Source organism: Trichechus manatus, unplaced genomic scaffold, assembly GCF_000243295.1.
Source record: "Trichechus manatus latirostris isolate Lorelei unplaced genomic scaffold, TriManLat1.0 scaffold00050, whole genome shotgun sequence".
In the NCBI taxonomy this organism is placed as follows: domain Eukaryota; kingdom Metazoa; phylum Chordata; class Mammalia; order Sirenia; family Trichechidae; genus Trichechus; species Trichechus manatus.
The window spans coordinates 6,219,861-6,235,155 of NW_004443986.1; the positions used below are offsets into that span (position 1 = coordinate 6,219,861).

The 15,295-nt window shown below is 37.9% G+C and overlaps 1 protein-coding gene across 1 annotated transcript in view; it reads right to left on the reverse strand.

Moving 5' to 3' along the window:
* TMEM196 (transmembrane protein 196) overlaps nucleotides 1-13,655 on the reverse strand; it is a 54,147-nt gene extending 40,492 nt beyond the window's left edge. The window contains exon 1 of the mRNA XM_004377437.1: nucleotides 13,509-13,655. Coding sequence (XP_004377494.1) covers nucleotides 13,509-13,655 — 147 coding nt within the window. The remainder of the gene's footprint in view (nucleotides 1-13,508) is intronic.
* Between the last annotated feature and the right edge of the window lie 1,640 nt (nucleotides 13,656-15,295).

Genomic DNA, 15,295 nt, shown 5'->3' on the forward strand with positions numbered 1-15,295 from the left:
GTATGAAAAATTATTCTAAAATCACTCTTAAAAAACAAATATCTTCATGTTTCCCAAGTCTTTTACATCTATTGCTTCATCTCTCTGCACAGACAACATCTCCCTGTCACAATCAAACTTCTACGTTTGTTATTTCCACATTCTTACTTCTCATTTTCCTCTTCAACCTGCTTCAGCCTGGCTTATACATTCATTGTTTTACTTTAACTGTTGCTAAGGTAAATAATAAGGAGGCCTAATGGCACAATAGTGAAGTGCTTGGCTGCTAACTGAAGGTGAGAGGTTTGAATCCACCAGTGTCTCCATGGGAGAAAAACCAAGCGATCTACTCCCACAAAGATCACAGCTTAGGAAACACTCTGGGACAATTATACGCAGTCTATTGGGTTGCTATGGGTCAGAATTGACTCCACAGCACACGATAACAACAACAAGGTAAACAACAGGAGCCCTGGTGATGTAATTCTTAAGTCTTGGCTGTTAATGAAAGGTTGGTGGCAGGAAGAAAGACCTGGCAATTGGCTTCCATAAAGATTACAGCCAAGAAAACCCTATGGACAGTTCTACTCTGTCACATGGGGTCACTATGAACCAGAATAGAATAGATAGCACCCAACAAGGTAAATAATGACGGCCATGTTCAATCTTCATCTTAAAAGTTAGCTCTTTCTTTTTGGCTTCTCTGATACCACACTCTGCTGTTTTCTACATCCTTCTCTGGCTACTACTTCCCGATCTCTTTTCTTGTCCCTCATCTACTAGGCAGCCTCTGAATACTATAGTAACTAAAAGTTCTGACCTGAACTCCCTTCTTTTCTCACTATATGCTATAACCCTGGTTGATCTCACCAAGTCACATGGCTTTAAATAGCATATATTTAGAGGCAACTTCCTTATTTTAATTTCTAGCACAGATATTTCTTCTGAATTCCAGAATCACCTATCTAACAATCCACAGCAATTCTCCACCAGGATGTCTCATAGGCATCTCTAACTTAATGGGTCACAAGTGGACTCTTAATCTCTCCTTACCCAACACCACACACACACACACACACACACACACACACACACACAGAGTTGCTCCTTTCCTAATTGTATACTTCTCCAAACAAATAAATAAATGAGAACTGTATCCTATCACTTCCAAAATCTGGGAGTCATCCTTGATACGTCCCTCTGTAATGGCATCTAATCCAACACAAAGTCTTATCAATTCTGTATCTCGAATATCTCTGCTTTCTCTATTTTTGTTACCTCCACTTTGACCCAAGTAGCCATTGTATCCTACATCCTACTACCTCCTAAGTAGATTTGTCACTTCTTAACTTATCTGATTGTAATACATTTTCTAAATTGTAGCTTAGAGTAACCTTCTTCAAATATAAATATAATCTTGTCACCTTCTGGTTAAAGGCTTTCAATAGCTCTTATTATAATTACGAGAAAATCAAAATATTGTAGCACGTGCATAAAACCGTATGTGTTTTTTTTTTAACCCTGTCTACCCCTCCACCTCACCCTGTACCGCCTTCCTCCTTCTCACTTGCTAGATTTTAATCACCCTAGCCTTTTTTTCAGTTTCTCAAACACACTAATCTTTTCCTGTCTCAAGGTCTTTACCCTTGGAACTGCTCTTCTGCATTTTCACCTAAATAATGCCTCATCATCCTTCAGAAAATATAGCTTCCTTAGAGGTTCTTTTCTTGATTTCTTTATTGCTCATAAAGTTTTCTTGTCACATTCTTTCAGAGGCCTATATTTTTTTCTTGTTTAAAGTGTCACAACCTGTAATTGTTAATTCATGTAATTATTTGTTCACTGTCTATACTCCTTTATAAATGGAGCTTCAGAAGGTTACAGACCATGATTATTTTGTTCACAGCTATGTTTTAAGGACCTAACTCAGAGCACAGAACGTATCTTGACTAAATCTTGTAGGAAAGAGAATTGAGGAAAATGAGCATCTGGCTCATGAGAATGAGAAAAGGGACCTGGCCCTCTTGACTTCCAGCAGAGTTCTTCTTCCATACTACACTGTCTTTCCACTTCTTGACTTTCCTAACCCAGTATGGATCATGAAGCTCAGGCCCATCAAGTATTGCCAATGACCTCAACATTGATTTGGTTGTATTGCTCATAGGTCCCAGGTCCTGAGCTGTGCTGTCTCATCACCCCATTCCTTGGGCTTTCTCTACCTTCATTAGGCTTACAGATGTCCTCGTGTTCTTTGCTTTCACCTTCTCATTTCTTCTGCACTGTTAGCATAATGCTCATCTTTAAAATAAGCCACATTTCCACTTTCCTATTTATATTCCTTTCTTAACTTAGTTCATGGAAAACTTTGCTGATTATGCAGTGTTCTTTTTCCCTTTAAGCTCAAACTAATCTCTTATTTTCCACAACAGAGTGAAGCACTGAAAATAAAGAAGGCATATCGATCTACGTACCATCTTCCTTCTAGTCCAGAAAATTTCACAACCAGTTCAACCGGGATACAGTAAATGTACATCTTTGTCAGTAGATCTATGACTTTTCACAAATATAATCAACTGCACAGAAAAAATAAAGTACCGAGAGGATGAAATGTGAAACAGACATATTGATGTGGTAAACTGTCCTCCGTTAGCACTGGGCCATCTTGGTGGCTTAGTAGATCATGTGGACTAAGAGGCAACTACAGCAAATACAGAGATTCAACCCACAGCTCTCAAGGGAGAGGTGGACAGAAAAATCCCACAGTGTTAAATGGGAATGCACAGCAGGTAGTGAGAGAAACCTTTTCAGAGACTGTAAAAAGTAACTGAAGGAAACCAACAATAGACAAGAATGAATTTCAAAAGAAGTCTTCAGACATGGCATGGAGCTGATTGACATGCAAAGCTCTTCCAAATGAATCCAAATCCAAACATCCTAGAAACTCCCCACTGGCCTGAAGCCCAAACCCTCTAAGGCACAGAACAATTCAGCCTTGATTCTCAAGATGACATTCCTTCATATCTCCCCCTCAGTGTTCACTTAATGCCATTTTCTTTTTTTGTTTTTAATGCATTATACATTGTGTTCTGCTCCAGTTCTACTTTGAGATAGTTTTTCTTTTTATAAAATAATCTTTTGAATATTTTCAGCACGCTAAGTAAATGAAGCTTTTTCATGTCAGAGCTGTTTCTGCTCTAAAAGTGGCAAGGGAAATTATAACTAAATTTTTAAATTTGGGGTGAGGGGGACTTTGAATTCGCAGTAAATTTGAATTTTAATTGTCCACATAAATCTTAGATCTAGTTATTATTCATATTAAAAAACCAAAAAAGCAAACCTACTGCCATCAAGTTGATCCCTAGCTTCATAGCAACCCTACAGGACAAAGTAGAACTGCCCCATAAGGTTTTCAAGGCTGTAAATCTTTACAGAAGCAGACTGCCACGTCTTTCTCCTGTAGAGTGGCTGATGGTTTGAATTGCCAACCTTTTGGTTAGCAGTAGAGCACTTTAACCACTGTACCACCAGACCTACTTATTACTCATATTAGTCCTTAAAAAGAAACTATTTCATAGATAGTCAGCAGTAATAAAATCAGAAGAGTTTATCTCCTGAGTAGAAAATGTTTTTTATCATCTTACCCAAATTCAAATTTATATAAAAAATTAAGATAGTGGTTACTTTTGAAGGAAAGTAAAAGGAAATACAATCAATAACAAAAATCTAGGTATAGGTAATATTATCAATAATGTTCTATTTCTTTGGTAGCTTAAACTTTTCACACACATTACTAGGACCTCTGCACAATGTATTTCACAAAAACAATTTAACATGTTTGTGTATAGTTTAAGGTAGTTTTACATTAATGCAGGTTATTCCAGTTTACATGATTTTTGTTTGTATTTTTATATTTAAGATTCTTTCATGTCAAATACAGTTGGCCCTCTGTATCCATGGGTTCCACATCCGTGAATTCAACCAAGTGAGGATCAAAAATATTTGGGGTGGTGGGGAAAGACTTTTATTTTCTTGTCATTATTCCCTAAACAATGTAGTATAACAGCTATTTATATAGCCTTTACATTGTATTAGGTATTATAAGTAATCTAGAGATGATTTAAAGTATTTTGGAGGATGTACATAGGTTATATGCAAATACTATGCCATTTTATATAAGGGACTTGAGCATTCTTGGATTTTGGTATCTGCAGGGGGGTGGTGTGGTCCTAGAACCAATCCCCTGCAGATACTGAGGGATGATTGTATGAATAAAATGAATTTAGATACTGTTATACAAATAATATAACGCTCACAATTTGATACATGTGGAAATGATAACAGAGTTGAAAATGTAGACGATGAATTTGGTGAAGAAGAAAGAAAAAAATTCTTTTGGGTGCATGCCAGTTTTGAGTCTATGATTTGTGGCCTGTCCTTACAGAGCTGAAAATCGTCAGTGACCCCAGAGGACTAGGGGGTGGAAATTATGCTCTTCCCAAGAATTGTCAACACAACAAATAACTGTCCATCCGGCATGTGTGGTGGTTTTTGAATGCCAGCCAGTTATGAAATGAGCTGCAGCTGCACAGAGGGTCAAAGCATTATGAACTTGCCCCCAAATCAGGGCACTAGCAACCTCAATGCAGCTTCTATTGGATTTCAGTGACAACTATCAACTTACTCCTAGTAATTGCTTGTCGTCCCACCTCCCCTAAACACATGTACCTTTCTTTAGGTAAATTTAGGCTTTTATCTCACCTCTATTACTTATTTCACTTTCTGATCTTGAGAAAATCATCAAAACCCTTCAGGTTCTCTTACAATGAACATAGTTGGAATTCTCAGGCAATGTAGTACATAAAAAATATAAGTTGCCATTTCTGTTATTAACATCATCGTTATTATCATTATTATTTTAATTCTTCAGAGTAATCCATATAGGAAAACAATTGTCAGGAGACAAGTAGAGAAAGAACTAAGAATTCTAACATCCCAGCCAATAATAATGAGAAAATCGAACATGTATCTCTAATTAGTAGAACAAACAAAAATTATACCTCTAAACAAATTATTCCTAGGATCCTGGGACATGTACACTAAATCATAACTCACTACTAGCAATATTCAAAACCAGTTGTGAAGAGCACATATTTTCTAAGGAGGGTATATAACCTAAATGTTATCCAGCCTAGAATCCAAGGTCAGTTTGAACAGTGGTTTACAATAAGCTCCCCTTCAGAAATGTATATAAATGAAATAATACTGAATACACACTGAAAAATTGATTTTCCAGAAAATGGCCAAAGCATGCAGTCGTCATTATGGACCACACATGGTTATTGAATAGATAACATGTGCCAAGCCCTTTATGTAATTTTTACATTTAATATTTAGAATAACTCTACCAGATAAATAGTAGTATTGCTGCTTTTCAGATGAGCTAGCTGATTGCTCCTGGAGATAATGGAACACATTTAAGTTTAAACAACTAGAGAAAACTACAGCTAGACTTTAAACAAAGGTCTTAATGTTCCAAAGCCTATTTTCACCTCCAATTAAATAAATAAGCTCCAATTTTTACATATTAGACAGCTGTGAGAATGATTGAACAGAAGGAATTTATGAGCTTCCAAACCCACCATCAACAGGGAAGTCACCTGAAGTTGTGCTTAGGCTTGTGAAGGTAGATTTATACTTTCCTCATGTCTTTCTGTCAATCCAGGATTTACACATTGGGTCCAAGGTCTGGAGTTTTACCCTTGAATTGAGCAGCATACCTAGCCCAACTGCCTCATGATCATCAAGCTCTACTCATCAGAGCTCACCAAACCTAATCAAGAACAGGGCTCTTTTACAGCTAGACACCTTATTTAGCTTATCTTCATTTACCAGTCTTATGTGAACACATATGTGCTCTAACTAGGCTGGTCTCCTCAATTCCTCCCACATACTTCATTTCATTGCCCCCTCCATGACTTTACACATGTTGATAGCTTTGTGTAGTACATCCTCTTCTGTCTTCTGCCCACTGGAAACTTGACCAGTCCCCAAGGCTCATATGAAATTCCCCCTCCTAGAGGAAACAACCTTAACCATCTGGTAATGATAGCTTTCATTTTGAATTCTGTTTAAATTTGTTGTCTTGTGTCTTACTCACTTGACCTTATATTATTCAAAGATCATTTGAAATGGATGATTTAGTTTTAGGTTTTAAGGCTATGGGTTAAGCTTTGAAGATGGGAACAATTTAGGTCCAATGTCTACAGGGTCGTTATGACTCAAAATCGACTCGACTGCAATGGGTTTGGATTTTTTGGTCTTAGATTGCAATATTCTGAAAACATGGAGGATGTGCTTGTTGACCAATTGACCATGCCAGTCTCTCTTCTGGAAAATAGATAAAAACAATATATGGGACCTGGCCTTTATACCATCCTGCCTAACTCATACATTCAGGTGTAGGGAGCAAATAATGAGGTCAGGCCTCATGTACCAATGACTTTTTCCTAAAATTTTTCTAAGTTTCATAAGTGGAGTAGGAAAAGCACTAACTTTAAAATAAGACTGACTTAGCTTTAAATACTGACTCTGCTGCTCAGCTGATTAAATAACAATGTGACACTAGGAAAGTTCTTTTGTTTGTTTGTTTTTTACCTAAACTCTGTAAAATGCTACATCCTTCATGAAGTTGTTAATATTGGAAATAATGTATTTCAAAGCACCTGGACCATAGATAACTATTAATAAATCTGTCTAGTATTATTTCCACAGGATAAATAGATCAAGTCACCCTGTCTTCCAAGGCGATCTACTCAACCCCTGGTATCTTCTTTTTTCTTTTTTTTGCCTTGACTACATTTTGTCCAATAATTAATAATAGATTGTGACCAAATTAAAATACATATTGGATGTATCTGTTAATAATAGAACATGTAATAAACATTGCTTTAAAAACTACTCAGGTAGTTCAAGCAAAACCATCCAAGTCTCCAAGATGTTAAATCTCTTTATTAGAGATACTGATGTGCATGTTTATTTTGCCTTTCTGACAAGCTCCTGCTGATTAAAGGTGTTAGAGAAAGGGTGAGAGCCAGTGTTCCACTCCGAAAGCGCAGGCTGTAGGTCCCGGAGGTGAAGAAGCAACCTGAGGGAAGTAGAAAAAGGCGGCAGCTAACGTTCTCTGCACCGGGCTTTGACCTAAAGCTTTATATGCATTGTCTTCTTAGCTTCACCACAACCCCAGGATATATGTACTATTATTTTCTCCTTGTACAAATAAACTTTAAGTAGTGGGAAAAAAAAAAAAAAAAACTTACCTAGTGCCACAGTTATGTTGAATGAGATGTCTGAATCTGATCTGATTGTCATTAAATTTGAATGACACACAATCTCTGCATCAACCAGAAGCTTTGTAAATCACAGAGGAAAGTGGTCACACACAATTTTCTCTCTCTCTCTCTTCTCTAGAAGTATGCGAAATGAGTCTTCATATACTATCACCTAATTAATCTGGGCATTGTACATTTGGCTTGTTAAAACACCTATCTGCAAAGTGGCCTCCTAGTAATTTGACTAAATTATCAAGACAACTAAATTAAGTATTGTAACTAACCCTCAGTCTGGTTATTTAGGTATAAAAAGACCATTTGAATGAATAGATTTTTAAAAAAAAAACTATGTGTATGTGCATGTGTGCATATTTGAAAATTTAGTAGTGAAATAAAATTTTGTTCACATGACAAGTAAAATGTTTCACCATCATTCGAGCATAGAGTTGTTGGAGTTTTCCCCCCGTGGGTGTTTGTGTGTGTGTGTGTGTGTGTGTGTGTGTGTGTGTGTTTGTATGTGGGCAAAATCTATTCTAGTTTTTATTAAGGCCAAAGATAGGAATTTTTATGTTGGATGGCTGAGCCATGTCTACCATCTACTAATAACATTAAGTGCTAGCTGAGGTCTAAGTGTATATAAGAAAATGTTAAATTGCTTGTCAACACTGGAAACGTATATTGGGGGTTCTGGCTAATAATTAAGCCAATACAGAGACCCAACTCGAACTTTTTATGCAAAAAATAATCCAGATGAAGGAGTTTGACTTTACTCTGATCATGTGTATACCAACCAAACTATCAATGAGTGGGTGATGGATGCAAATATCATCACTTATGCATCCCTAATGTTTCTAGGGCAAAGACTTCAAGACCAGTTATACCCTTGGATGAAGGCCAAAATCTCAAAGCAGACTTTGTCCTGGGCTCTGAAGAGAAATTCTAACATGTGCCAATTATAAATGGATGAAATCTAAAGTAAAGAAAATCTCATTAGATAAAGGCAAAACTCACGAGTTTTCTTCCATCATTCCATTGTCAATCAACACCAGAAGTGGACATCTACTTATATGTTTTTGGATACACAGTGTGGATCCTTGAATAATGACTCCATTTCACCAGAAAACAAGTAGCACTTAATCAGTAGCACTTGAGAATGACAGTGTGAGTCATATAAGGAAAAGATACACTACCTGGCTCTACAGAGTCCATGAATGGGCTTCCTTATATTTAGAACCTTGATGAAAAATTGATTTATAGGCCTCAAACCATACTTATTATGCCTGGGAAAATGTGCAGGAGACTATACACCAAATTTATAATTGTTAATTTTGAGGAGATGATAAGGAAGGGAACTTCTGTTTTGATTTTTTTTAACCCTTTGAAAGAAAAAATGTATTTATGAATTACTTGTATAATTAAGTTTAATTCTAAAATAGGGCATAAAAGATTATCTGTGTAAAATTTTTCTGAAGATAGGGGTAGTGTTTTAATCTCATGAATCCCTTATGTATTTTGGCCTTGGGGAAAAAAAGGATAAATTGTCTGGTCATAGACACACTAGCTTCGAATTGTATACATTTGAAGTAACTGCTTGCAGGGTTTTTTTTTTTTTCTTTATTGTTTTGTTTGTTTTTAATTAAATGCATTTGACAGATGTAAATACAAAATAATACTTTGGAGCAGTTTTTTAGATACAGTATCTTATTTGTGTTGCTATGGTAGGAATCAGAATGTATAGTAGGCGAATTTGAACACAGTCTTTCTATTGGTCAAGTAATTGTGAATCAGGAGTTCACAGAACAGGTGTGTGCCTTGATTATGCTATAAATTTCACTCATACTCATTACACAGATAAAGTTATAATATAGAAATCAATTATTATTTGGAAAAATAAGAATCACTCAAAATTTATGTGATTAGATATGGACTTTTTAATATTTTAGAAGGCTATCTTGTGGTTTACATTCGGTGCAACTAGGCTTAGAGAACTTCTTTTACTACGTTAAATTTTGCAAAATGATTATCAAATATAGGTTGATGGAATTGGAACATGTTATATATCAAACGCAACTCAGTGTGTTGTTCTGGCCACCAGCAACTGAATCTTTAGGTTCCCAGGTGCCAACCTAGAGCAATAAACTGAGATTCTGTAGGATCCAGGAATATGTATGCTACTAAGTCCAGTCCATTCCCATTAGAGGTGATGTACTGAGGCTGAGAAAATTGACTCTCCTAAGATCATACAGAAACTTGGAAGCATAGTCCTGTCTCTTTAACTCGGTAATTCTTACACTTCCATTATATTTCACATGACTATGTCTCTTCCAAAGAGCCCTGGTAATGCAGTGGTTAAAGTGCTGGGCTGCTAACCGAAAGGTCAGCAGTTCGACCCACCAGCCACTCTGCAGAAGAAAGATGTGACAGTCTGCTTCTGTAAAGAGTACAGCCTTGAAAACCCTGTGAAGCAGTTATAGGATCCCTATGAGTTGGAATTGACTCAATGGCAATGAGTTTGGTTTAGTGGCTATGTCTCTACCAAAGCAGCTTATTTAATGGTTCATTCACTGTTGTCTAACAATTACATCTTGGGATTTTGTGCTTTCAATGTAGATGACTATATATGGCATAACAAAGAATCAAGAAGAACCAAAAATGTTATAAAGGCATTTATAGCTCTCTTTTTTTATATTATAATTCAGTGATTTGTTTTCCTTCTAAGTGTCCATATTTTTAAGACTGGCCACAGGAATCACTCCTTTTCCAATTATGAAATAGTGATCGAAAATAAGTCTTTGTAATCATCTGTCTTATGAATTTTAAGCCCTTTATCTTGCTTCTATTTTATTTTAAGCCACTTTTTTTTTTTTGTATTTGGATGTTTGGGAACACATAAACAAAATAGTTGCCTGAACCCTCAGTGTACTTTTCCTAGATAAAAGGCTTATGATTTTGGGGTCCATAAATAAAGAATAATCCCTTCGTAGCACAGCTTTTATTTGCATTTAATTCTAAAATTGATTTCAGAAATCTTGTAATAATGATATTAGTGGATTACAAAAAATGTCTTGGCACCGATAAAAACAAACTCTGATTATAGACTATGGTTCTCCTGAAAGGTTAATTATTGTAAAATCCCATCTCATGTTAATTCATAATGCAGATTTTTAATTCATAAATTTCCAAAGAGATTCGTAATTTTATCTAGCTTCTCTGTCCATCTCCTTGGAGTGTCCTTGGGATATGATAACTGGTATTATTATTATTATTAAAATATGAGGAACTAAATCTGTTGCCTCAGACTGGAACATGGCATCACACGATATGGCCACAGCCACTCTTTCCATTCTTATCTACCACTAATACACAGCCTCAGAAAAATAGCAGAGTCTACTCTTCCTGGCTCACATGCTCTCCTGTCCCACCTCTCTGCCTTCGTCCATGCTGTCTGAAAGACTCTCCTTTCTTACACCCTCCATTGCCTTTCTGTGTATTCAGTATTACCTGCTCACATTTACTCAGCGCTTATATCCTGCCATGCATTTTATAAAGAGCATTGACTTGTGTGAGCCTTCTACCAATCTTACAGGCAGATACTATTATCCTTCCCAGTGTATAGATGAGGAAACTGGCTAGTCACTCAGCTAGTAAATGGTAGATCTGTGATTTGTATCCAGGTAATCTGACTCCAGACCTCATACCATAATACATTAATTAACACTGTGATACATTAATTCCAAATTCCAATAAACTTTCAAGAGCAAGATGAAAATAGTACTTCTTCCATGTATATTTCTTTGATTACTCCAATCTCTCTTCACTTCATCTGCCTCTATATCTCTCTGAGAAATTATACCACACTAATTTTTCACTACTAATAAACTTAGTTATGTACCCATCTTACTTTCTCCACTAGGGAGTAGCCTTTTGAGGACAGCATTCTGATTCATCTTTATATTCTCTGTGGTAAATGGTACAGTGCCTCATACGTGGTAAGCCCTCTATAAATATTGGTTATACGAGTTTATCATTGAAAGAATTGGGAAATGATTCAGACTGTATGAAAAATGACCTCCCAAAAGTAAAAAAAAAAAAAAAAAAGCACACACACAAAAAAATTAGCTGATCAGCCTATAATCTGCTAAACTCAGTGGTCCCAACTGAATATTTATTTCTTCGCAATCACAGATTAATTTTTTTTACTTGAGTCTATAAAAATGACCAACTATTTAGGAATTCTAGCTTCAAACCCATTCATTCAGTCAGATGTATTATTTGACTTTACTGGATAAGACAATAGGATTCAAAATTATTGTTCCGGGGACCCAAGTGTATTTTGGTTACTCTGAACAACCAGTTAAAAATAAAAATGATTTTTTATGATAACAACTACATAGATATGACTCATTTATTTGCTTTTCACTGAGTTGATTAAAAATTTTTTTTCTGTACATACATACACATGTCAACTAGTCTACATAGTATTAAATAGGCTCGGAGGAAAGAAAAATTATTTCATTTTTTTTTTACATAATACTAAACTGATGTAACTTTTTTTTATTCTTAAAGGTAAACTGGACTCTTTAAAATTATTTAGAGACAGTCTAAATTTATTCACTCTATTTCTTGAATTTCAAAGGGGGAATGCTTTGAGGAGTATTAGGGGTTTCACCCTCCTAACCAATATCTAAACATTGACATTAAATTTAATTTTGATAGTTGTCCAATAGAAGTTTTAAAGTCACTTTCTATTTATATAACAAGAACAACATCAATAATAACAATAACTACTCTCTCCAAATAATCACTATCGCATACAGGGTATAGAATTACCAGATTAAAGGTTTGCCGTTTATCATTCACATACTGAAATTTAATATGTACATTGATAAATACTACTTGATAAAGAAAAAGGTAATTAATTATTTGGAGGTTAGTAGTAATTTATTATTGAATTCAGAACAAACATTCTTGGAATAATTCAATGTTAGAACCGAGCATCATTTTTCTTTTTCTTTTTCTTTCTTTCTTATTTTTTTTCACTTCTTCAATTTAGAAAACATCTCCTTACTTTGAACAATTAAAATATAAAAACTAATTCTCCAAATGACCAGTTTTAAGAATGCTAGAGCATTCAGAATGATTTTGCTTGAACTTCTAAGTAATCAATCTCTCTGTCGCTTAAAGCCAAGTAAGGAAACCATGGGTGGTAATTACACCTGTGGATTATCAGTCATATAGAATATCATCCTATTAAATTACACAGAAAAGTAGATTAAGCTAGAAACCATGAAGGATATGGAAGTTATATGACTTGAAGGAGAAGAAAATACTTTTTTTTTTCACAATTAGGCCTACACCAGGAAGTGCTGAGTTATTTCACTGATTCTTAGTGGAAGGAATGGACCTCTAAGATTTTGCTCACGATTCAATCTAAGTGAATAAATCAGAAGTTTGGTGGGTCTGCTATTTGACCTAAAGGAAATTATGACATGTTTCTCTGAGCAGCTGGGTACTCTTTAGGCTGAGTTATTCTCCAGTTAGAATGTTGTACATACCATGCCATTGGTTGTTTAACTTATTGCCTATCACTTGCAAAAGCATTTTCAGATGTGCAGAATTTTCAGAAAATTAATAAGAAAAAAACTAACAGCAGTGTTATTGTGGTTCCAATACTAGGGATGAAACGTGCCCACACGCTCCTTCCACACTCACACCACGTTTCTCTGTTTGGCATATTAGTGTTGCCTTAGTGTGCCTTGAGCACTGCTGCCCAGAGAAAAATGCACAACCTCTACCCCTGCTCATTCCTGGTACAAGAAAATGTTGTAATTTGCTCCTTTTGATTTTCCTTCTGAAAGGAACGAGAAACTGAGTCTGCTGTTGATAGGTTTGACACCCTAATCAGCACTACTGGTCAGCTCTTTGCAAAATCAGCCAGTGGAAACTGCTATCCCCTCCCCCAACTTTAAACATAGCCATTTCATTCTGCAATAAGCTCAGGTAATTTAAAAAAGACAAATAATAATTAAAAGGACAACACAAAGAGGCATAGCTTGCCAACACGAACCTACATGCAAGCCAGAGGAGGTTTATGATTTTCTTCCCCAGGGAGGAAGTGACTAACGCACGCACACTGACCATCACCGTAAAGAGGTAAAGAGAGAGTGAAATGGCTCAACGTACACACACCCCGCTCCATACCGGGGACGAGTCTCCGAGCTGCGGCTTGTACTCTCGGAGGGCCAGGCTGAAGCTGACCGCTCCCACGGCCACGCTGGACACCCCCAGCCCTATCTCCAGCACAGAGAGCACCAGGAGGCTCCCAATAATCTGGCCGCTGGTGCACATCCTTCCTCGGTCATCATTCCTTCCAGATCAGACAGGGAAACCAACCATCCACCTTCTTTCTTCCACTATCCTCCTTACCCCTTCCGCCCCCTACCAGACCCCAAAACTTTTCTTTCTTCACCAGCGAAGCATTATCCACAAGGACTGGCTTTCCAGAATCGGAGACCCTCCTCCCCGGCCGCGCCAGAGGCGAAAGAGCTGCTCCACCCCTGGCACGTTTGGGCAGGGCTAGTAGAAAAATTTGCCCGGGTTCAGTGGTCGGAGGGAAGAAGACAGCACACCACCGTAGCAGGGCTTTCAGGAAGTAGCAGAAAACCTAAGGTTGCCCACGAGCTTGGAGCCTCGCTCACGAGGCGCTGTCCAGAGTTCTGCCGCGTCCCAAGTCTTCGCCGGGAAACCTCGCGCCCTCTTTAGCTTGCCAGACCTTTTCAGGCTCTCCTGTCCTTCCAGGCGAAGGAGGTGAGCTTTACTTCCCGGGGATCCAAGAGTAACTGCTCACAGCTTCTCTCTCCAGCTCTCTCTGGTCTCCTCTCCTTTGTTTTCGTGGTAACACAAAGTGTTTCTGCGAGTCTCTCTGGTCCCCAGTCAGAGCGGGCGGATGATATTCAGCACCATGCTCCTGGCAGTTGCTGTGTCGCCAGAAAAGGCGACCTTGTCTGATGGCCTCTTAGCGTCTGAGTTTCCTTTCCCTCGTCGTCGTCCTCTTCCTCCTCCTCTCTCTTGATCTGATTCTCTCTCGTTGCAGTGACCTCACTGGGATATAGGTGGTTGATGGAGGAGGGAAAAGGTTGATGTATTTGTGGATCTAGAACCAATACTCTTCGCTGTCTTTTGATGGGCCCCGCCCCAGGACCCCTAACCGCAAGGATTCAAGCTGATCCCTACCTCCGCATCTCCCCCACTAGCTCTCTTCTGGGCTTCTATCCAACTGAGAGGGGAGGCGATGCCTACGTCAAAGCCGGGCTCCTTTTGTGTAAAACTTTCTTCTGCGTGTAAGCGGGGAGCTGGGGGAGTGAGCAAAGAAAGGCAGAGAAAGCGCGGGGATTCGAAAAAGGCCAAACTCTGAAATTCACCAGTAATACCAAGGACCCTTACCAAGGAACTCCTTGGTCTAGAAGTATGAGAGTCAAGCCTACTCGTAAGGAGCGTCCCCTCCCTGTGGTCATGACCTGTCACCTTCCTTGCCAGAGGAGGAAGAAGCAGTTGGCTGGGGCTGCGCTTCTGTGAGGATGTGGTCCCTTTTCCTTCCCAGCCCGCAGACGCTAGCTCTGGCCTTGGAATGCTGCCACAAGTTCTCAGATGCACTGCCAGACTCGACAGGGCTGTGAGCCTGTATTCTCACTCAAATTGGAGAGATGGGTATATATTTGAGAGCTACATTGGAAGGGACATTGTTTTACAAAAAGTCTGGCTCATTGAAGAACTGTTTATGACAGTCTTCTCTAGTTGGTATCATTAAAACAGGGGCCAAGATTGGCCTGGGTATTTTGGGGTCGTCGTCATCGGTATGTGACTCAACTAGTCTGGGAAGTGCTACTTAGGGCCACGTTTTCAGTTCCTTGTTTTAACTTCATGAGAAATTTGCAAGGTGTTCCAACAGGGAGATCCAGGAAGTGGGGAGACGAAGAGAGGAATGTTTA